This window comes from Gymnoscopelus braueri (genome assembly GCF_963280865.1).
Source record: "Gymnoscopelus braueri genome assembly, chromosome: 14".
Classification (NCBI taxonomy): domain Eukaryota; kingdom Metazoa; phylum Chordata; class Actinopteri; order Myctophiformes; family Myctophidae; genus Gymnoscopelus; species Gymnoscopelus braueri.
In genome coordinates this window covers 12,867,268-12,890,051 of record NC_137619.1, presented here as the reverse complement: position 1 = coordinate 12,890,051, position 22,784 = coordinate 12,867,268, and the positions used below count along the sequence as shown (strand labels likewise).

The window sequence follows — 22,784 nt, the reverse complement described above, 5'->3', positions numbered from 1 at the left end:
CTTCCAGACTGTGGTCGAATGTGCAACACTCACATACATACATAGATGCATTGGACTTCTTCTCACAGGATGCCACATCAACATGCAGTGTGAAGTTGTGTTCGCAGACTCGCTATTCACGCTTACATTTTCCTATTACAGTTCGGTGTGTCCTGGAGCTGAAGTGTCTGCATTTTAAAACCCTTGTGTTGTGTAGAAGGCCAGGCAAGAGTGTGTGTGTGTGTGTGTGTGTGTGTGTGTGTGTGTGTGTGCGTGTGTGTGTGTGTGTGCGCACGTGCATGTGTGGCATATTTGTATTTTGCACGGAGAGGCAATTCAAAATGCTTTATCCTTACAGTACTCGCCCACCACCGAAGGGATTAGGGTTCAATTCCTCTACGGCAGCGGTTCCCAAATTGGGGGTCGGGACCCCCAAGGGGGGGCCACAAATTATTTTCGGGGGGTTCCCAGATGATTAGCTTAATGTGCAACATTGTTTTCGCACTAAACAGTAAACAAACCACAGTGAAACCCTCCGTGATTAGCAACCATCAGGGAATTGATCATACTGGACATAAATATTCTGTGACTACTTGAAAAGGTAAGAAAATCGAAAAATCGCTGGCAGTGTGGGCCTTATTTAGTTGTATATACTCCGGTAGTTAAAGAGTTAAGGCGAAATTGGAAGAACAGTGAGCATGAAGGCAGCCGGTGGACGGCTTAAGATGTCACACGGTTTCCTCAGGGGTTTTGTAGTTTGTGACCTTAAACTCTTTCATGTTTATCCAGACACTTTAATGTGAATGTAATGGTGACATTTAGGGCCCCGCTGGCGGTCTGGGGGGCTATCAATGCTGTGGGCCAGTGCTGTGGTCTTCATCAAAGGAGCACCGGCTGAGAACCACTGGTCTTGGAGATCTATTGGGCATCCTGTGCCCTTTGGAAGAGGTTTTGTGTAAACCCAGTGTTTCCCGACGTGTGTGGGCCGTGGGCCGTGGGATGTTAGATATTGCAAGTGGCAAAAAAATAAGATATAAACAAAGATAAATAGGAACCTCCCCCCCCTTACCCCTTACTGCCTATTTTTTTTCACTATTTTAAATAGTTCAAATAGCCGATCTGCAAGGTCACAATGTGTCGATGTAGATCTGCTATTTGAAGTATTAAAAAAAAAATCAAAATAGTAAAAAATGCCAAAAAAGTTTATGCTTCCGGGGTAAGGTGGCATGCAACATAGGGCGCCTCAAGTTAGTTAAACTGATCTAAACCGAAACACAGTCGTTTGATTGATCGTTAAAATAAGCATGCTCTGAAAATGCATGCGGCCCACCCATCTGACCACTTATCTCGGCAGCCGATAGGCGGCTGCCGTTGTTAATACCTGGGACGCATCTGTGTCACTTTTAGATTTCTTTAGGCTATTCAAAAATAGCAGATATACAAGCTCATAGCGCGGCACCGAGTGCCGCGCTATGAGCTTGTAGATCTGCTATTTTTGAAAAAATCGTGAAAATTATTTCTAAAATATTTTTTTCCGATTTTTTTTTTAGGATTTTGAAAATGTTTAGAAGCGGCCTCAGGTCTTAATGGGTTAAGCGGTGAGAACGGTGGGCCGCGAACGCCTTTTGGATTTTCAAGTTGGCCCTGCATCCACAGAAGCTTGTGGGAACCGCTTGTGTGTAGATGCTTTTCTCTTACGTTTATGTTCCATTCTGTGCAGACTCTTCTGACAGGTAACAACACTGTGATAACCTTCATGTGGCTTTGCCATGATGACACAGGTGGAAGTTGAAGAAAAGGCAATTGCAGCCTGTTCTGTTGTTGTTGTTTTTTCATTCCAGAAAAAGCGCTATATTTTTCAGTTTGACTCTGTCTATAACTGCATTTTTGCTGTAGGATAGACTGACTCTCACTCTGCACCCTGTTTTCTAAAAACCAATTGGAACTCAATAGCTGGAGTAGCCTCAGAATGAAGTTTATTGTATAGCACCTATCATACAGAGGAAACTCTATACAAAAAAGATAATATACTGTATATACCGTACTCTGTGTGTGTGTGTGTGTGTGTGTGTGTGTGTGTGTGTGTGTGTGTGTGTGTGTGTGTGTGTGTGTGTGTGTGTGTGTGTGTGTGTGTGTGTGTGTGTGGGCGGGCATACAAAACAAGATAACGACGAAACACCCAAGAAAGAAGCACCTTTTTTCCTTTTTTTTCCTCTTATGGTTTCTATTCACCGAGTTGACCCCACAGTAACATGGCGGACGATCGATACGCCATGCTCGAAGTCAATTCAATTCAATTCAAAGGAGCTTTATTGGCATGGGAAAACATCCGTTTACATTGCCAAAGCACGTGTCAAAATATGATAAAAGCAGTTTAAGAAAACGGGGAAAGTATTTACAGTCGGAGGGGGTTGGAATAAGTCACTGTAGTCGGAAGAATTCTCGTCTTTGTTCCACTGTAGAAAGTTTTGAGGCATCCAGTGGTTGATGTCATCAATAATGAATATACGTAGATCAAGTACTAGGGAGGCGTACACTGTATGCCAGATAGTACCGTGTGCATTTATTTTTCACAAGTCTAGTAGGTACTTCTGTATAATTCAAGCAGCACACAGCCAAGGGAATGGTACAATTCAAAGAATGTTCAAAGGCAATATAAAATGAAAAGCACACTCTGTACAACCTCTCTATAACCTTACTTCCTGAGTGAGTTACAGACGGTCATATTGGAACTAACCTTTACAGATGATGGTGGCTTCCTGGCTTCCTGAAGTGGCCTCATGTATACCAGTGTTCTATTGTGTCAAATTCAATGTACACCTGGCACTCCGCTGTCCTTGGAATTCCATAATATGCACATATTCAGCAGTGGTGTGAAGGTACTAAGTACATTTACTCAAGTGCTGTACTTACTGTAGGTACAATTTTGAGGTGCTTTTACTTTACAAATTTCCAATTGTTTATACTTTTACTTCTACTCCACTACATCTCAGAGGCAAATTCTGTACTTTTACTCCACAACAATTATTTGAAAACTTTAGTTAGTAGTTACTTTGCAGATATGAATATATTACATTATAAAACATACATTAACCACTTTAGCCATATTTTATACCTAAGCGATGCGACGTGTTGTAGATCTGCTATTTTCAAACATTTTAGTACTTTTACTTTTGGCACTTTAAGTACATTTTGATACCAATACTTTTGTACTTTTGCTAAAGTACATTTTGAATTCCGTACTTTTACTTGTAACAGAGTACGCGTACATTGCAGTATTGATACTTTTACTTAAGTAAAACATTTGAGTACTTTTTCCACCACTGATATTTAGTATTCAGCCTATCACTCTAAATGTTATCATTTGAAAATAATAGTTAAAGCATTCTGGTGTGACTTGAGTGGCTTTGCCTTGTGTGTCAAACACACTTTTGTCTGTAGTCTTTAATGGGGGGGGGACATGATATCTGGATTGTTTTCCCATTGAGAGAAAAGGTGCCTTCCTCTTTTGCAATTTATGGGTCATGGGTCTCACACATTCACCCCACCCCCTGAACCTGTTCCAAATTCGCCCATAAGGGTCCAATTGTTCCCTACCCCAGATCGGGAGCGATTATCTGGCTAGATGATCCTCTAGTGTGTGGGGGACCAAACATCCAGTCTTAAGACTCCCCATTTGCTCAACGGACGTTTCGGGGCCACCCAATCCTTTCCTTTTCAAACATGTTTGGTATTTATTCGGAGGATTACTACTGTCGGCGGGAGTCGACAGTTTTTTGATTCATGAAGATATGCACTTTTATGGTGATAATAATCATATACATAATGAATCATCATTTATTGTATTAACACATTGACTGCCAGAGTTTATTCATAATATACTCACCCCTGTGCCAGCAATTTGCGTGTTTTTTAATTTTTTAATTTTTTAATTTTTCATTCAAATAAATTCTCTGATTGTGGTGTTAAGCACATACGACAGTTCCACCAGTAGAGAGCAGCAAATCCACACATTGATCACCTCGCTCGCCCCCTCCCAAACAGGCCCACGTCATATCCGGTCATTCACAGGATGTTATGTTTTCGACAATCCCTGATCCGCTGATCGGCCTGAAAACGATGTGATACACTACGACGATGACTGTTAGTCACCCGGACCAAAGAAAATAGAAGTTGAGCTGTCCGTTCGTCTTTTATACCGTGTGAAAAACCGTGTTTTTCCCTATTCTGGCCGAAAATGACCGGAGAAAAACAATGTGACCCGGAAATGATTTTTTTTTTTTTACATCCGGCTCCGAGTGAGTGTGACCTAAGTGGAAAACGAAAGTGCTGATGAGAAATAAACAGAGCCGTGCGATCACAGATTAAACAATGAAAATTCAAAAGAACGCATCAATGTGTTCTTTTGAATTGCTGGCATGCAAGCGATGGATTTGAAAGAACGCATCAATGCGATCTTGGCAATCAATGTGTTAATAATCATAATAAAATAATAATAATCCTAAAAACCAACATGAAAAATGTATGCCATATTGCCCACCCCTATGAATAGTTATATCAGCATGCCCATATATGGGCAATTGGGCATATACTGATGACATCAGGGATCTCCATATATGGGAATAAAAGGGACAAGGACTACACATACAGAGATATCCATATATGGGCATAAAAGGGGCAACGCCTGACAGACACAGAGATCTCCATATATGGGCATATCAGTCGGCGGTGCCACGTCTAGACGTTCGGCCCGAACTTCTAGTTATGTACAAAAGAGATGGGAAAACATTACATTAACTCCCCTTTTGGTCTCCTGATGTTTTTTTTCAGTTTTCAGTTTAGAAGCAAAACCTTTCGTACTGACACTATACTGGTTGTGTAAGGCAGTGATAAGTCATTTAACAATTTCTCACACTATTGGAAGACACCTCCGTGATGCAGTGTGTTCAAGGACAACTCAAGTGACAATCTATTTCTGGCCGGTGAAAAGCAAAAGCCACTTTCATCTCACTTTAACACCCCCCCCTGTTTGTTTACGGCTTTCAATTTCCACACAGAATTTCCCAGATAGGAACATCATTACTTTTTGTTTACTGGCAAATTAATACATTTAAGGTTATATTGTGCAGCTGATAAAACTGGAAAGTTTGGGGGGAAATTAGATTTGTACGGTAATAATTTACAAAATGTGTCAAGAATGTTTTTTTTCTCTTGCATTGTTAATGTGATGTGAAGTTAAGGCCTCGCACCTGTCTGAATGTTGTCGGGATGTTGAAGGCTTAATTTATTTAGTGTTGAAGTTATGCACATTTTGGAAGTTTTAAAGACTTTTAAGTCTGGACAAAGTATGAAGGTATACAGGCTTAAGGCGTAATTGTAAATCATATTCACAGTCAAGGCAAAAGTAATGGTGATAAGCACACAGGTGTGTCTGCTGCTTGTCCTCGGTAAGCGCTACTTATCCAAAACCCTGACATTGATTTTGGGTTGTCAAGTGAATCATTTGTTAAAATAGGCAAACATTCGGATTAAATAGCCAGTGTACACGCTCACAATGCGCCATGCCTCGCCTTGCCTATCGTTCCTGTCGGGCAGAAATCTTGTATCTCCATATTTCAGTTTGCTATGTTTTTTTTTGTTGTATATGAATGCTCTACTTCATCATTCGTCATACTACAGTGTCACACAAAAGTAGCAAAAAATAGCCAATCTACAAGCACACAACACAAAAACATTTAAGTGAAAGTGGTTGATTGCGTCTGTGGGTTTTTTTTATGACCATTGAACCAATGAAAAGTATTAACAAGAGATTAAGTGACTAAAATAACTACACTGGATTCATTGGAACACAGTTTTTTTTTTTTTCATTTTCTGAAAAGTAACAGTTTTGGGCATAAGAGGTTTCCTTACAACAGTGACAATATATATGTGTGTGTGGCTGTGTGTGCGCGTGCTCGTGCTGTGTGTGTGTGTGTGTGTGTGTGTGTGTGTGTGTGAGCTGCATGCCGCCCTACGCCCGACGCTCATCTCCCCGTGATCTGTGGAGGAGCCTCATTCTACTCTACATCACTAAACTCCACTCAATGTCAAACATTAAAGAGCATTTCATAGCGGGAGCGTGATATCTTGGCATTCCTCCGGTTTAAACGTTATTGGTACCCGGAGGCGATTTAGACCACGGTGTCAATAGCTTTTTTATTTCATCACTCTAAGTCTTCGCCGACACCTCATACCGTTTTACGACATGAATAATGAAATGAAGCCTGCAGGTTATAGAATAAAAACCCTCGACAGTCGGTCGGGGGGGATTCAGGGTCGCTTGCTTGTGGTTAGAGCTCAACTCCTTCCTTCATAAAGCTGTGTTTATGAGAGGTTCCACACAGTGGAGATTCAATTGGTTTCCTATTGTAAATGGCTGGTTGTAATTGTAGATGTGAGAACAACTACCCGTTCCAACACGAGGAAGACTGCTGTTTGTCTGCAGTGGTGTAACATTTACTTTATAGCAGATCTATAAGCTCATAGCGCGGCACCGAGTGCCGCGCTATGAGCTTGACACTAAGAAATGAGCAGGCAAAATTGGAACTGGAACACTATAAAAATGAAGCTTAAAAATGGGTACTTTCTCCTGATTGGCTGAGATTTTGACACCTACCGAAAAATGTATTTTCTGTTTATTAAAGAGCTGGAGAGACGGGGAGACTCCTGTTACTGAACACTCTATAGCAATGATTACTATCAGAATATAGTGCTTTAACCTTTTAACAAAATACTTTTTGTTTTAACCAAAACATATCACTTACCCTACCTTTAAGTACTGTACTTAAGAGGTAATTCCAGTATTTCCATTTTTCAATACTTTATGCTTCTTTTTTATTTTTTCACAATCTGGGAACCCATTCGGTAAAAAAATGTAAACACTTTTCTTTGAATCTGTCTTGAGAGATTAACAAGCTCATAACGCGTCACATTACGATGCGTTGTGAGCTTGTAGATCGGCTATTATTGTAAAAAGTTGTGGAAAATTGTGAGTCCTTTTACTTTGGTACATATTGTGATATCAATGCGGTTGTGCTTTTACTCAAGTCATATTTTAAATGCAGGACTTGTACTTGTAACAAAGTATTTTTATATTGTGTTATTTACTACTTTGAAGTACTTCTTCCACCACAGTTTGCCTGTAAGATATATGATGACACCATCTTTACTGCTCCTTGCAGTAAAACATCACACTCACTAGAGCCTGTAGACGTTATCGCCGTGGAACACGTACGTGTCTTTGCACCAGGTTCTTGGAGGACATGGAGAGAGTCTATCGATCACTGAGGCAACAGTGACAGTGTCTCTGTAGCAGTGGTTCTCAAACAGTGGTCCGGGGACCCCCAGGGGTCATTGAGGGGGTTCCAGGGGGTCCCCAGCAAAAGTAGTTAATACGGCATCACAATCATTTTAACCACTTTATCCATTTATAAGTTGGCTATTCAAAAATAGCAGCTGCTATTTTTGAACTTTTTTGGAAAAATATCGAAAATGTTTGGAAAATTGTGAAGAATTTAGAATGTTTTAAACATAATTGATATTCTCTTCTGGGGGTCCCTGGCACAAAACCTTTTCAGATGGGGGTCCGCGGCCAAATACATATCAATGTGGGGGTCCTTGGCATGAAAACGTTTGAGAACCACTGCTCTATAGCAAGTTATTATTATTCTATAGAGACAAAGGTCTGGAGATGCTTCTGGAGAGAGAGCTGGACATCAATTTGCAGAGAGAATATGGGACGCAGCACAGCGTACAGCAGTGGCAATGTTTTTGTGTAAAAAAAAAAAAAAATTAACATGTTTTCGGCCGCGGACCTCCCCCGTCCCCCATCTGAAAAAAAAGAAAGAAAAATCTAAATTATAAAAATGTTTCCAACATTTTCAAGATGGAAAAAAGGTGAAAAACAGCAGATGTACAAGCTCACAAGCTTGAACTTGAACTAAAATTTGGTTCAAATGATTGTGATGCTGATTGCGATGAATAAATAGCAGATCTACAAGCTCACAATGCGTCGCACTGCGACGCGTTGTGAGTATTTTTATATTCTGGTATTGCTACTTTTACTTAAGTAAAACATTTGAGTACTTTTTTGTACCATTTTGGGGCTATGGCCCGTTGAAAATGGGTGGTTTTCATCACCAAAAAAAAGAAACCTATAGTTGGAAGTCACATCCGTCTACTGCTTCTCTGAGTGACGAGGGATCATTCCTAAGCTGTGTTAGAGCGCCCCTTGTGGAATTTTCAAAAAAATAATAATTTGAAAATAGAACGCACAACTGCGTCCTTGGCAGGCAATGTGTTAATTTATGCAAAAACAACGAATCAAATTTGAAACTTGGACATACAAGGTTTCTGCCTGACAGCGACGACACGCTGCTTGTATTAGTCACGTCTGTGTTTGAATCCAAATCCTCCGCCACACGCCCAGTGGTGGAAACTAACTAAGTACATTTACTTAAGTACTGTACTTAAGTACAATTTTGAGGTATTTGTACTTTACTTGAGTATTTCCAATTTCCAATACTTTTACTTCTACTCCACTACATCTCAGAGGCAAATATTGTACTTTTACTCCACTACAATTATTTGAAAACTTTAGTTACTTTTCAGATATAAATTATGATATTACGAAACATACATTAACCACTTTAGCCCTATTTTATACATAGGCTATTTGAAAATAGCCGATCTACAAGCTCACAACGCGTCGCAGCGCGACGCGTTGTGAGCTTGTAGATCAGCTATTTTCAAATATTTTAGTACTTTTACTTTTGGTACTTTAAGTACATTTTGATGCCAATACTTTTGTACTTTTACTCAACTACATTTTGAATTCTGGACTTTTACTTGTAATGGAGTATTTCTATATTGCAGTATTGATACTTTTACTTAAGTAAAGAATTTGAGTACTTTTTCCACCACTGCACACGCCTGGCATTTTGGCTGCAGTTTGCCCCATATGAGTGACGTTTTGTTCCTTGGTGTCCCCTCCCCAGGTTTCCTCTGGTGAGTGAGCTGGCTCCAGTGGGGACGTCGGTGGGGACCATCGTAGCCGCCGCCGTCAACGAGACCATCGTCTACTCCATAGTGGGAGGAAATGAACGTGGTAAGAGCGGAACAGATCTTTCACACAATCTGAGAATGAGACTGAGATTTTTTTTTCCAGTGGTGTAAAGTAAGTACATTTACTTAAGTACTGCACTTGAGTATAATTTTAAGGATTTTTTTCTTCACTGGAGTATTTTAAACTTTCGGTACTTTTACTTCTACTCCACTACATGTCAGGGGCAAATATTGTACTTTTTACTCCACTACAATTATTTGAAAACTTTAGTTACTAGTTACTTTGTAGATTATTACAAAATCTACATTAACCACTTCAGCCCTATATACATAAAGTACCTCAACATTGGACTTAAGTACAATACCTGAGTAAATGTACTTTACAGTTACTTTACACCTCTGTTACACACACTGTACGAAGCTGTATGTGTGCATGTACCGTATGTATGCATGCAAGCACGCACACACCCGCTGGTTCGCAACGTTAGGCCGAGGACCACCAGCGGTCCCATGGGTCCATTTGGTTCCAATGGAATATTTCTTGAAACATTTTCACAACACAAATCTTGTAATGGGGGTCCCTGGCTGGCACAAACTATTTTCAGATAGGGGTCTGCAGCCAAATACATTGTTGATTTTGGGGTCCTTCACATGAAAACAGTTTCAGAACCACAGGTTTATTGAGACTACCTTGAGAGAGTCTAAGCAAGCATTCATCTCAGTTCTCCTCCCCTCTCTCTCCTCTGGGGACAAACGAGTGCTTTCTTCCTGGTGTCGGTTGTTTTAACATCAACTCTTCGCTCTTTTAGGCACAGGCTGAGGAGAAGTGAGGACAAGCAGGAACGAGGCCTGGTGGTGTGATGTTAATTTGCTGTGACTGCTGCAGACTCGCCTTTAAAAAAAAACAAAAAACACACACAGTGAAATCATCAGTGGTCATTCTCAACCAGTGCTTTTTTTTTAATATAAAAAAAAGGCATTTTGATTAGCTTTTTTTATTCTTTTTTTTTTTTTACATAAATCCTTTCTTCTGGGAGGTCCCTGGCAAAAAACCTTTTCATATGGGGCGGTCCGTGGCCAAATATACATATCAACTTGGGGGTCCTTACATGAAAAAAGTTTGAGAACTACTGCGCAAAAGAACTAAACATGCAGCCTGCTGATCAAGGATTCAATGTTTTCAAAATTTCATTTCCCAGTTTGATGCTTTGCTATAATGGAGTCACATTCAAAAAAAGGAGAAGCACCAATTCCAACACACTGTTCCAAAACAGTCATTTGACATTAATTCAAGTGACAGAACTGTCATCATTTGGACCTAGCTTGCTATTTGCTTGGTGCAGGGGCAGCAACACAGGCAAACCCAGGTGAGGGAGGTTGATATAAGCAGAGCTTCAGTGGGTGGCAGGCACTCTAATCTCTCAAGACAGAATCTGCTAACAGCGGAATCTGTCAGCACCAGCACCACTGCCCTAGACATGTAGTGTTGTTGTTAATAGCAATAAACACAGAAGCACCTGGGAAGACCGAGTTCTTGTTTCGACACAAAAGTGTCTCTTCTCCTCTTTACTGAGAGAGAAGCAACAGAAAATCTTGATCTTGAAGTTATACTTCAGGTCTACTTATAAATGTTGCAAAGATTAAATGTATACAATAAAGGTGTAGGCTTTGATGTGTATAGACCCCTTAACAGACGACGTCACACTGGTTGCAAGCGTCATACTGCGCAAGCGTCAAACCCATTCTGTCAGGTCTCGCTAGGGCGCGCAGCACTAGCCAACACACAAGAGGGGGTTGGGGTGTGCTGAAACCAGCGCACCCTGAAACAACAGGTTGAGAATTGATTGCATGAAACAATCACCTGTGCATCCAGTCTCAATGTTGGTAAACAAATAATTGGTCTATGGATCTGTATGTCTAAATCATGTAGAACTGGCCTATTCACGTGGCAGCCCACAACGGGCCCAGAAGAAACCCAGCGAGCTTGAATTAGGCTATATTAATTTACATTTTTATGTTTTAATTGTAATATTATTTTAGTAAGAAATATATTTTCTATTATAGCAATGCTATTATGTAATCTAAATAATATAAATAGGTACAGCACTGTGACTGCGAGCGTGGTCTAAATGGACTTACAATGTCATTTGTAAACCTTTCTAAAGAGATGGGGTGGGCTTGCTCTCCCCACTCTAAATCACTATTATTATGCAGCTCAGATGCAGCCAATATTGTCCTTGGTTAAATGTCTGAAGCAAGGTGGAGGTCAACAGATAAGTACATACTGTATGTCGTGTTCCTAGAATTAAACAATCCTTTCTGTACAGTGAATCCAAGTAACTGGCAGTACACTAATTAGAAATACTTTGGAGATTTGTGGTAGAATGAAGAGAAACTGTGAAATGAGGGATGATAATAAAGGAATTATTTATTATAATTATAAAGGAAGACCCTGAATCCGCACCCAATAAACCTGATACATACATTAATAAGGGCACAAAAGGAACTAATTATATTTGGACAATGTCTACAATGAAAATGAAATAATGGGATTTTAATCTTTAACTCATTGACTGCCAGAGTTAAAACCTCGTTCATAGCAGCCCTTGCCAGCGATTTTCGTGTTTTTTTGTTTCGTTATTTTGTTATTTAATTCACATATAGAAAGTCTGGCTTGACACTTGAATCGTTTTGATCGTTCCACCACTAGAGAGCAGCACATACCAAGCTTGATCGCCTCTCGATCACACTCGCCCCCTCCCAGACCCACTCACACAGTGAAACACATGAACCGGAAGTGAAATGTCTCAGATTCTGTTATCGGCGAAAATTACTTTGTGATACACAACGGGGATGACTGTTCGTCACCCAGACCATAGATTATAGGAGGGGAGGTCTCCGATCGTTTTTCATAGCGTGTGAAAAAGGGTTTGTTTCCCTATTATGGTCGAAAATGACTGGGGGGAAAAATGTAAAACCGAAAACGGAACCCAAGTCATGGAACCGGATGCAGTGGTGGTTGAAGTAAGTGGAACATGAAACTTAGCCTGATTCATAACAGAATAGCGTGATCAGAGCATAAAGATCAATAAAGACCATAGATCGCATTAACGCGATCCTGGCGGCCAAGCGCGCTATTTATTAGATCGCGTTAATGCGATAATGGCGGCCAATGAGTTAAGGCAACATCGTCTACCACATCTCCACTTCTTTGGATAATTATGTACAAATGAGAAGTTACAGTTCATCCAGTAAAATAGGAAGAAAGACCAGCAGTGATCTTCACCCACTTGTGCAATTCTTGGTAACCATCTATATCAATGTCAGAGTGTCACATCAAATCTCAGCAGTTTGTGCTATTTCAGAAGGTAGCCTCAAGCAATGAGACACAAGGACAAAACTAAAATTGGAAGAAGAACACACACGTGTGAGGAGGACACTTGGAAGGAAATTAATCAGATTCTACAAACAACTACAGCATCTCCCTGTTGGACAGAGTACACATACACCACCGCAACAAGCAATGTATAATTGTAAAATATTATCAAATTGCTGGAGGGAGTGTGGTGGATCTTATGCCAACTTTTCTTCATCATTACAGTTGTTTTGGAATAATATACAGAAGGCAATCAATAGTATCTTAAATTGTGTATGTGTATTAAATTAATATGAATACAGATTCAGTGCTGTTAAGCAAAACTGTAGATAAAATATTAAATTAAAATGATTAAGAACTATTGAAGTATTTGCTAAGATGTGGCATATAACAGCACTGAAACCAATAGTCTTATAGCAACAAAAGGATATACACAATAAAGCCAATGGCTTATTTCCATTGCGGCCCTTTCTCACGTACATATCGGTAAGTTGTGTGTAATGACTGAAAGAATAAATGTGTGTGTGTGTGTGTGTGTGTGTGTGCGTGTGTGTGTGTGCGCGTGTGTGCGTGTCTGTCTGTGCACCCAATGGCGCATGATAGAGTATTGAGTAAGTGGTTAACCTTCGAAAAGCTAGAAAAAGCTTAAGGAACAAGGTCACAGTCAAGCTTAAGGACAAAGATACATAATCAGTCCTCTATCTCTATCATGTGTGAATGGCATACAAACAATTGCATAGTTTTGGTGGTGGTACGTATGCTCTAGACCTGTGGTTCCCAAACAGTGGGTCGGGACCCATTTGTGGGTCACAGACACATGTGTCGTGAGTGAAATTTCCTATTTAGTTTTTTATTATTATTTCAAAAGACCTCCCAAAAATCGAAAATTGTCATGAATTCAAAACTAATACTAAAAAAAAATCTAAAATAATTCCATAGAGAAATTAAAAAAAGAAAATCTAAGCAAGTTCATAAATTAGAAAAGATAACTTTTAAGAAGTAGTGAAAATAGCCGATCTCCAAGCTCACTAGGCTTCGTGAGCTTGGAGATCGGCTTTTTTCACTAGTTAGATCTAAAAGGTTTGTGAACCAGTTGGAACCAAGTGCTTACTTCTAGTGTTGGGTCATGGTGTCCCTCTGTGTTTGTGTGTGTTTGCAGGTCATTTCAGAGTGGACAACATGACAGGTGTGATCTACACGGCCGGGCCACTGGATTATGAGACCATCACCAGCTACGTCCTGAGGGTCCAGGCAGACTCCTTGTCTCTGCTCATCCAGGCCAACCTGCGAGTGCCGTCCAAATGTAAGAGAGGGGAGGGGGGAACCAAGGCTGGGTGGGTGTGGGCCAACCTTTCTTTTCCTTGAAGTCCCACTTCAGTCAGGAACACTCACGTCAGAAGTAGATTTAACCAATACAGCCAAACTTAGTGTTAATGGCTCTGCTCTTAAATCACGACGAACCTTTCAGTAATGCAAGACTCTAAAATTGGAGGGGGCTGGGGTGGCGGAGGCAAGTTTTGCCAGTTGCAGCAGCGTGTGGCGGCAATTGAGATCCAGTGGGGGAGGGACTCGTATTTAAACATACCACCTTTGTTGAGGGAAGGAGGTGTGATTGGTTTGTAGAAAAGCTTGGCTGATTGAAAGCAATCAGCAGACTGGCAGGTGATTACAGCTGAGGCGTATTTGACGTGGCACCGTGTCCTGCATGAACTAACGCGATGCTTCATTTACATGTGACAAAAGCTGACAAGATAGTTGATAGGCTATTTCCACCAAAGAGATTTTGTGTAGAGGGAAGAAATAGAATGGAAATAGTTGTCGAAAAATTGTTGGTTTAAATGGTAAAGGCCATATAATACTTGCCGCCTCCGCGTAGCCTAGTGATATGACGTACATTTTGTCACCATCTCATGTACGTGGGGACATCTGCATGCATCCAGATTCCCAGATTTTAACAATGCGTGCACTTTATGCATGACAGGTCCACTGACTGCATGCCCTACAAAAGAAAAATAGACGCTAACTTTGAGGACAGGTTGAGAGGGGATCAGTCACTACCTGCTGTATTATTACATGAAAATAATGGTCATGAAATTGCAGTGATGTTGTAGCAGATCTACAAGCTCAAAACGCGTCGCTTCGTGCCACATTTCGAGCTTGTAGGTCTGCTACTTTTGATTATTTTGTGCGACGCTGTAGTATGATAGGGCATTAATTTACGATAAAACACAAAAGGTTAAAATATGGAGATATGAGGTTTCTGTCCGACAGCAACGTTATGGCCTTGAACATGTCCATGTCCATAGACACAGATTGTAGTATCATCACAACCACGGTGCACGTCGCATCCGCTGTTTCTTTATATTGCTTATTTAATCTGTTTCTATCCCAGGTTTCTTTCTCTTTTCTCTTCTGCTCTCACTCTACCTCCATCCTCTCTCTTCTCATGCCATGCCAGTTTCCATTGTGGTACTGTGTATTCAATTCATCAAGACCTATGAAGGCATACAATACTATACAAGAGATCATCAATAGTAGGAGCAGTAAAAGTATATTTACAGAAAAACAGTGGGGTGTCATTTATTTTGGCAAGCTAGAATACTTGTCTATAGGTCCAGTTGCAAATTGCAGACATGGTGGTTTTGAAGGAGGGTAGGGGGTTAGATGGCTGGTGGTAGAGCATTCCACATTTTGGTGGCATTACAGTAGAATGTTTGTGCCGAATATGGGGGGGGGGGGGGTGAGATCAGTGGAGCTCCCTCTGGTGTTGTGCCGTGGGCGTTTCTCACAATTAAAGATGATTCTGATTCAGATTCTGTTTGCATAACCTGGCACCTACACGGAAGCAGCAAGCACTATCGGGCCTTTACCCTCTCTAGTGTTTGGGTCGTGGACCAATTTGTATGGGTCGCAAGTAAATAACCCCTTTTTTCCGTTCCTACATTAAAGAATATATATATTATTTCAAAAATATTTTTTTAAATGTTAACAAAAAAATCACAGCTTTTCATCAATTAAAAACAATTACATTTGTCTAAAGTATTTCATGAATATAAAAATAAGAAGTACTAAATACAAAAAAAGTAAGTAATCGTAAATCGATTAAAATCAATTCAAACTGATGTGACAATTTAAATCGATGTTAATAAAAAAATTATCGTGATGCAAACAGCAGAGGGTGCAATCGAGACAAGACAAAAAAAGAAGATAATACAGGATCTTTGTAAGAGAATTTATAAAAAAAAATGTTTTCAGTCATTTGCTGCATTGAAAAGAGGATAAGAGAAAACACAGTATTGTAAAAAGAATAATTCGGTCATTTGTCTGGAAATACTTTTGTGATGAAAGAATCGTGGAAAATTGTGAACTAATTTAAAACTCATTTCAGTGCCATGCCTATTTATGGCAGTTTGGCTCTGAGTGCCACAGCCAAAATTCATAGTAAAAAAAAACTGCTTAGGAGCCGAGATACAGCCTTTTTCAGTAAGAAGTTAAACAAGAAGTGAATGGAGCAGCAAATCTTCAAATCATCATATCTTGGGTTCTGAACATTTTTTTTTTTTTAAGAAGAAAAAAATATATATATATATATATATATTTTTTTTTATGACGTCTTAGACGTCATGTGGCGCTCAGGGCGCTCAGGCCATGACGTCTTAGACGTCATGTGGCACTGAATGAGTTAACTAATTTACGAAAAAACAAAAAAAGTTTATCAAAGAATATGGAGATAAGAGGTTTCTGCCCGACAGCTACGATATGTATTAGTTGAGATGTCCTTTCGGCACAGAGAACCGCCGCCATGATGAAAACGATATTTTTTTTTATTATCGGAATCTTATTGAGTAGAATTAATCAGTGCAGAGTCCCAGTGGTTTGTCAGATTAAGATTCTCTTAAGCCTGATTTATACTTAGTTGCGTGCCAGTGTCGGGCTTAGTAATGCAGATCTACAAGGTTGTGACGCGTTGTGAGCTTTTATATCTGCTATTTAATGCATGCAGCACCAGCATGCAACTAAGTATAAATCGGACTGTAAGGCCAATGTGTGTGTGTGTGTGTGTGTGTGTGTGTGTGTGTGTGTGTGTGTGTGTGTGTGTGTGTGTGTGTGTGTGTGTGTGTGTGTGTGTGTGTGTGTGTGTGTGTGTGTGTGTGTGTGTGTGTGTGTGTGTGTGTGTGTGTGTGTGTGTGTGTGTGTGTGTGTGTGTGTGGGGGTGTGTGTGTGTGTGTGTGTGCGCGTGTGTGTGTGTTCTGTAGTAACACATGCACACACACACACACACACAAACACACTCGCCTACGCGCACACATTTAATAATCCCGAGTCAGATAAGAATCAATTGAACACATTCCTCTAAATGAAAATGCACTCAAGTGCTCATTGTACCATAGACGCACAATCCCTCCTCTTAATGGACCTGTTTACTTCATAGATCTGTGTGTGTGTGTGCGTGTGTATTAGGGCCAGATGTCCCCACGAGTATAGTAGAATTAGATTTTCTTTTTGTGGGGGGGGGGGGGTTTACAATTAGGGAAAGATTCAGGTTGGAGGTTAGGACATTTAGAGGTTAGGTTTAGGGGTTGGGGGTACTGTATCTCTGAAAATTGCCGATCTACAAGCTTGTTTTGAGCTTGTGGATCTGCTTTTCCCCAGAGCAATGTTTTGGCTATTTTCAATACGGTCCTGGCATTTTTATGTCCTCACAGGTATAGTAATACAAACGTGTGTATGTATGTGTGTGTGTGTGTGCTGTATGTACCTCTCCTGTGTGTTTGCACTGACGATTGAATGTACTCATTATTCCCAGGGGAGGGAGACTGAACCTGAGAGATTCTGTGTTGTGCACCTCTCCTCTCCTCTCCTCTCCTCTCCTCTCCTCTCCTCTCCTCTCCTCTCCTCTCCTCTCCTCTCCTCTCCTCTCCTCTGCTCACCACAGCTTTTGTGCCTGGAATATTGTCTCTGTCGGGTGGAAACCTCATGTCCAAAACTGTGACTTTCCAGGATTCAAATTCAAAAGCATCAAAAGTAGCAGATCTACGAGCTCGAAACGTGGCGCGAAAGCTTGTATATCCGCTACTTTTGATGCTTTTGTGTGACGCTGTAGTGCGATAAATTAGGGTGCAATTTTACGAAAAAACACAAGTTAAAAGTTAAAATATGTAGATAGGAGGTTTCTGCCCGGCAACAACGATTTGATATGCACAGTGTTTTTTTGGTGTGTTCGTCCCTATTCCCTTGGCGTGTCCTCAGCTCCAGTGTCACGCCAGAAGAAAAATGGCTCTTGACAGTGCATATTTTTCACCTAAACTGCAGTTTGTGGCAAGAGTTGTGCTTTGTATATTTATGCTGCACACTGCACAGGTGTAACGGTGACAAATTGCGGGGTGGATTGTTTACACTCGCCACCTGTTCTTTACTACTTAAAGCAGCAGTGTGCGTATTTCTGATTCCTGGCACAATGGGACTCTTAATTATTTATTGCTAAAATAGCTACCATTTTACCTCCTCTCTGTCTCTCGCTCGCATCTCGCTCGCTCTCTCTCTCTCTCTCTCTCTCTCTCTCTCTCTCTCTCTCTCTCTCTCTCTCTCTCTCTCTCTCTCTCTCTCTCTCTCTCTCTCTCTCTCTCTCTCTCTCTCTCTCTCTCCCTCTCCCTCTCTCTCCCTCTCTCTCTCTCTCTCTCTCTCTCTCTCTCTCTCTCTCTCTCTCTCTCTCAAAACACACTGTTATCTTGCTCGGGCCACATTCTGAAGGTGGCTGTAGTTATTGTGTAAGCCCCCTTTTGAAGAGTGTGCAAAAAAAAGAAGCTTGGCTCTGTTTTGTTGTTGTTGCTCTAATTATATTAACTTCAATTCCGGGAAGTACAAAACAGTGCTCATTGTGGCTGCAGACAGTAAATAAAATTCAATGCCAATTAGAATGGTGGAATGGTGGTCCATGTTCCACTCAAAGCTGGAGGTTTAGGAGGGCTATAATTGGTTGGTTAAACAGATGGTTATTAGCTAGCAATTAAGAGAGTGTTCATTAAACTACATTGATTGACTGAGGACACTTTCTTGGTTATTTATTGTATGACATGATTGCAAGATGCTTCCTTTTGAGGTTATGATGGAAAAGAACATGATTGAAAGAATATATTGAAACGACAAGTACTGTACTACATTTACCAACTTTGATCTCATGAGCAGTCGGATGTTTATTGTGTTGTTATTTCTGTTTTCAACTCTCTTTGTCTTAAAAGAAAGTAACAGCTAATGAGGACTTCAAACTAAACAAGAGCATGGGTAGAGAAAAGGGTTAGGCCTATACATTTGTGTGTTGTATAGGAAATAAATAATTGCAAATAATGCTTCCTACAGTAAGTATTATGGCAAATTCAAATGTTTATGAACAAAGGCTGTGGATAACTGGCTTCTGGGTCGGGTGTGGGGGGAAGTAAATACTGAACGAAAATGGCACGACACTGCAAATGACACTGCTGCCGGCGTTGCTACGATTATTTCCTTCTGTGAAAAGCAAGACTGGGACCAGTGATAGCCTATAAAGGGCAGAGGACCACGCTTGGTGTCCAGAAGGTTCATTCCCTTCGACCAGCTGGAAGAATCTAGGTGGGGAAGTGAATGAGCAACACTCATCTTTCCCTCGTTGAACTGCCCTTAAGCAAGGCACTTAACCCCCCCCCCAACTGCTCCAATAGAGCTACTTGGTGACCAACGGTATGAGACAGTGGTTGTACTGCATGGGCAGCGCAGGACGTGATCATCCAAAAAGAGTGGGGTCCCGGGACGACACCCAGGGGTCCTTGAGGGGGTTCCAGCGGGTCAATGTGAGCTTCTTTTTTTACCTAGAGAAAACCTGCAATATTTTTGAAAACTTTTAACAACACACATCTTGTATGGGGGTCCCTGGCACAAACATATTTTCAGATTTGGGTCCAAATACATACATTAATTTCGGGGTCCTATGAAAAATGTTTGAGAACCAGCGACCTAAACTATCATTGCACATATTAAGTTGGCATTCCTCTCGTATCCCATGCCTTGCTTTCTCAGAAAGAAAGCCTGGGGATCTGTTGAAGTGAAAAGTGGATAGAAGGGGCCGAGGGGATGTGCAGACAAGGGCAGTAATTTTGCATCGAACCCGGTCTGAAAAACACAGATTATGGTCCTGTCACCGCTCAATTCCAGTTTAGCCCAGTGAGTATGAGCTGCTCAGACCTGCTTTCGGAGTGGAGCGAGAATGGAGGGCTGGCCATGCGAGACTTAAGTTGGCATTAATAGGGCTACATAATAATAATAATAAACTTTATTTGTATAGCACCTTTCATGACATGAAATGCAGCTCAAAGGGCTCTACAGAGCAAGAATAAAGCACAAGTGCTTTACAGACAAAGCTAAAAATGATTTAATAATAAAGCATGCACTGCAAATATCAGGCAAAACTGTGAAGACATGAATAACAACACAGAGATCGGCCCGTAGAAGCAGAATGCTGCTTCACCGTGTTTTTTTATATGGCATTTTAGACACTTTGCGCAGGTCAGCACTAGAAGACCTGAGGGGGCGGTTTGGAACATACCTATGGCAGGCAGTCATAGAGGTAGGACGGTGCCAGACCATTGAGAGCTTTATAAACAAGTAAATCAATCCTAAAAACAACCTGGAGCCAATGTAGTGAAGCTAAAACTGCTAGTAATATGTTCTCTCATCTTGGTTTTTAAACTCTGGACTGCCACATAGGCCTACAGTACTGGAATGCTACTGTATGGACACAGAAATGCAGGGCTTTTGTTGTCATGATGTCATTTGAACGAGGCCTACAGTACAGTGAAGTGTTGCTTAAAGGGATGGTTCACCCCAAAAAATATTTTTTTCCTGTCAATTAGTTACCCCATGGAGACTTTAATTCATGGATTTTGTTTTTGTTGCATTCCTAAGTCACTAATTTGATGACCAGCGGACCGGTAGGCAGCGGTTCCGGTAGGAGACACAAAGGAGACTCTTTGTGTCTCCTACCGGAACCGCTGCCGGTCATCAAACGATTGGCTTAGGAATGCGACAAAAACATAAAAAATATCCATGAATTCAAGTCTCCATGGGGTGACTAATCGATGGAAAAAAAGGCATTTTGGGGGTGAACTATCCCTTTAACGTTCATCCTGCTTTCTTCCGCTTTTTTCTGCAGCCAACACAGCGAAGGTGTACATCGAGGTGATGGACGAGAACGACCACTACCCCGTCTTCACCAGAAAGCTCTACATCGGCGGGGTGGCAGAAGACACCAAAACCTTTTCCTCCGTGGTCACTATAATTGTGAGTAAAAAAAACAAAACATGTTTTCCTCCCTGTGGTCGGTCACCATAGGGCATAGCAGTTGCGGCCACTTCCTGGTTCCACTTCAAAATACTAAATGCATTTTTCCCATTGACATTTCCAAAAATATTTATATCAATTAATTTAAGCCTAGAATCAAGCCATCCAGGGTCCTGGTGAATCATGACCATTACACTTTTTTTTCTGTGATTTCTTTTATTTTATATTTAATTATATGATATACTATATTTAATAAATACCCTTTGTTTTGCCGTTTTCAAAAAGGTTTTTTCACAGAATCAAACGTTTTATGGTCATGATTCACCAGGACCCTGGATGGCTTGATTCTAGGCTTAAAATAATTTATATAAATATTTGTGGAAATGTCAATGGGAAAAATGCATTGAGTATTTTGCAGTGGAACCAGGAAGTGGCCGCAACTGCTATGCCCTATGGTGGTGAGTAAAAAGCAAACGGCTCTGGCCCTGGCGTCTTTCTTAGCGCACCATCTGCCTGACAATCTGCCTGATGGACCGTCGTTCTGGTTGGTGCGTTAACCCGTTCCATCCGGGAACGCATCTGTGTCATTTCAGATTTGATTTATACTTTGGCTATTCAAAAATAGCAGATCTACGAGCTCATAGCGCGGCGCTCGGTGCCGCGCTATTGAGCTTGTATATCTGCTATTTTTGAATAGCCAAAGACGTCTAAAAATGACAAGAGACGCTTTCCCGGATTGAATGGGTTAACAAAGAACACATGGACGCGTGCGGAAATCCAAGTGCCTGTTCCCCCATCCCCCATCCACCTCCCCTTCCACCACCCCACTCTGTGATTACCCTGCAGCCACAGTGAAGGAATTAATCTGATACGCTTTCTGTGGCATAGCTTCATCTGGACCCCCCCAACCCCCACCCTTCACCACCCACCCACCCTCCCTCCTTCCTGCCCAGCTCCCTAACATCAGAGAGGAGTGGTATAATCCCAATTTGTGCACAGAACCATGGCAGGAGATCCTGTTTGATTAGGAGGAGCCCGCTCTGCCTAGGAAAGATTGGCACGTATTGTGTGTGTGTGTGTGCGTGTGTGTCTGTCTGTCTGTCCTCCTGTATGTCTGTCTTCCTGTCTGTCTGTCTGTCTGTGTGTGTGTGCGTGTGTGTGCGTGTGTGAGTGTGTGTGTCTGTGTGTGTGTGCGTGTGTGAGTGTGTGTGTCTGCGTGTGTGCGCGTGTGTGTCTGTCTTCCTGTCTTCCTGTCTGCGTGTGTGTGTGTGTCTGTCTGTCTGTCTGTCTGTCTGTCTGTCTGTCTGTCTGTCTGTCTGTCTGTCTGTCTGTCTGTCTGTCTGTCTGTCTGTCTGTCTGTCTGTCTGTCTGTCTGTCTGTCTGTCTGTCTGTCTGTCTGTCTGTCTGTCTGTCTGTCTGTCTGTCTGTCTGTCTGTGTGTGTGTGTGTGTGTGTGTGTGTGTGTGTGTGTGTGTGTGTGTCTGTCTGTCTGTCTGTCTGTCTGTCTGTCTGTCTGTCTGTCTGTCTGTCTGTCTGTCTGTCTGTCTGTCTGTCTGTCTGTCTGTCTGTCTGTCTGTCTGTCTGTCTGTCTGTCTGTCTGTCTGTCTGTCTGTCTGTCTGTCTGTCTGTCTGTCTGTCTGTCTGTCTGTCTGTCTGTCTGTCTGTCTGTCTGTCTGTCTGTCTGTCTGTCTGTCTGTCTGTCTGTCTGTCTGTCTGTCTGTCTGTCTGTCTGTCTGTCTGTCTGTCTGTCTGTCTGTCTGTCTGTCTGTCTGTCTGTCTGTCTGTCTGTCTGTCTGTCTGTCTGTCTGTCTGTCTGTCTGTCTGTCTGTCTGTCTGTCTGTCTGTCTGTCTGTCTGTCTGTCTGTCTGTCTGTCTGTCTGTCTGTCTGTCTGTCTGTCTGTCTGTCTGTCTGTCTGTCCTCCTGTATGTCTGTGTGTGTGTGCGTGCGTGTGTGTCTGTCTGTCCTCCTGTATGTCTGTCTGTCTGTCTGTGAGTGTGTGTGTGTGTGTATTGTGCAT

General features: G+C 41.5%; 1 protein-coding gene across 1 annotated transcript in view; it reads left to right on the top strand.

The window, feature by feature from the left end:
• LOC308099801 (protocadherin-15-like) overlaps positions 1 to 22,784 on the top strand; it is a gene marked incomplete at its 3' end in the record, with an annotated part of 359,052 nt that overhangs the window by 308,173 nt on the left and 28,095 nt on the right. Inside the window, exons 26-28 of the mRNA XM_080448598.1 lie at positions 9,015 to 9,124; positions 13,617 to 13,760; positions 20,640 to 20,767. Of these exons, the coding sequence (XP_080304724.1) occupies positions 9,015 to 9,124; positions 13,617 to 13,760; positions 20,640 to 20,767 (382 nt within the window). The remainder of the gene's footprint in view (positions 1 to 9,014; positions 9,125 to 13,616; positions 13,761 to 20,639; positions 20,768 to 22,784) is intronic.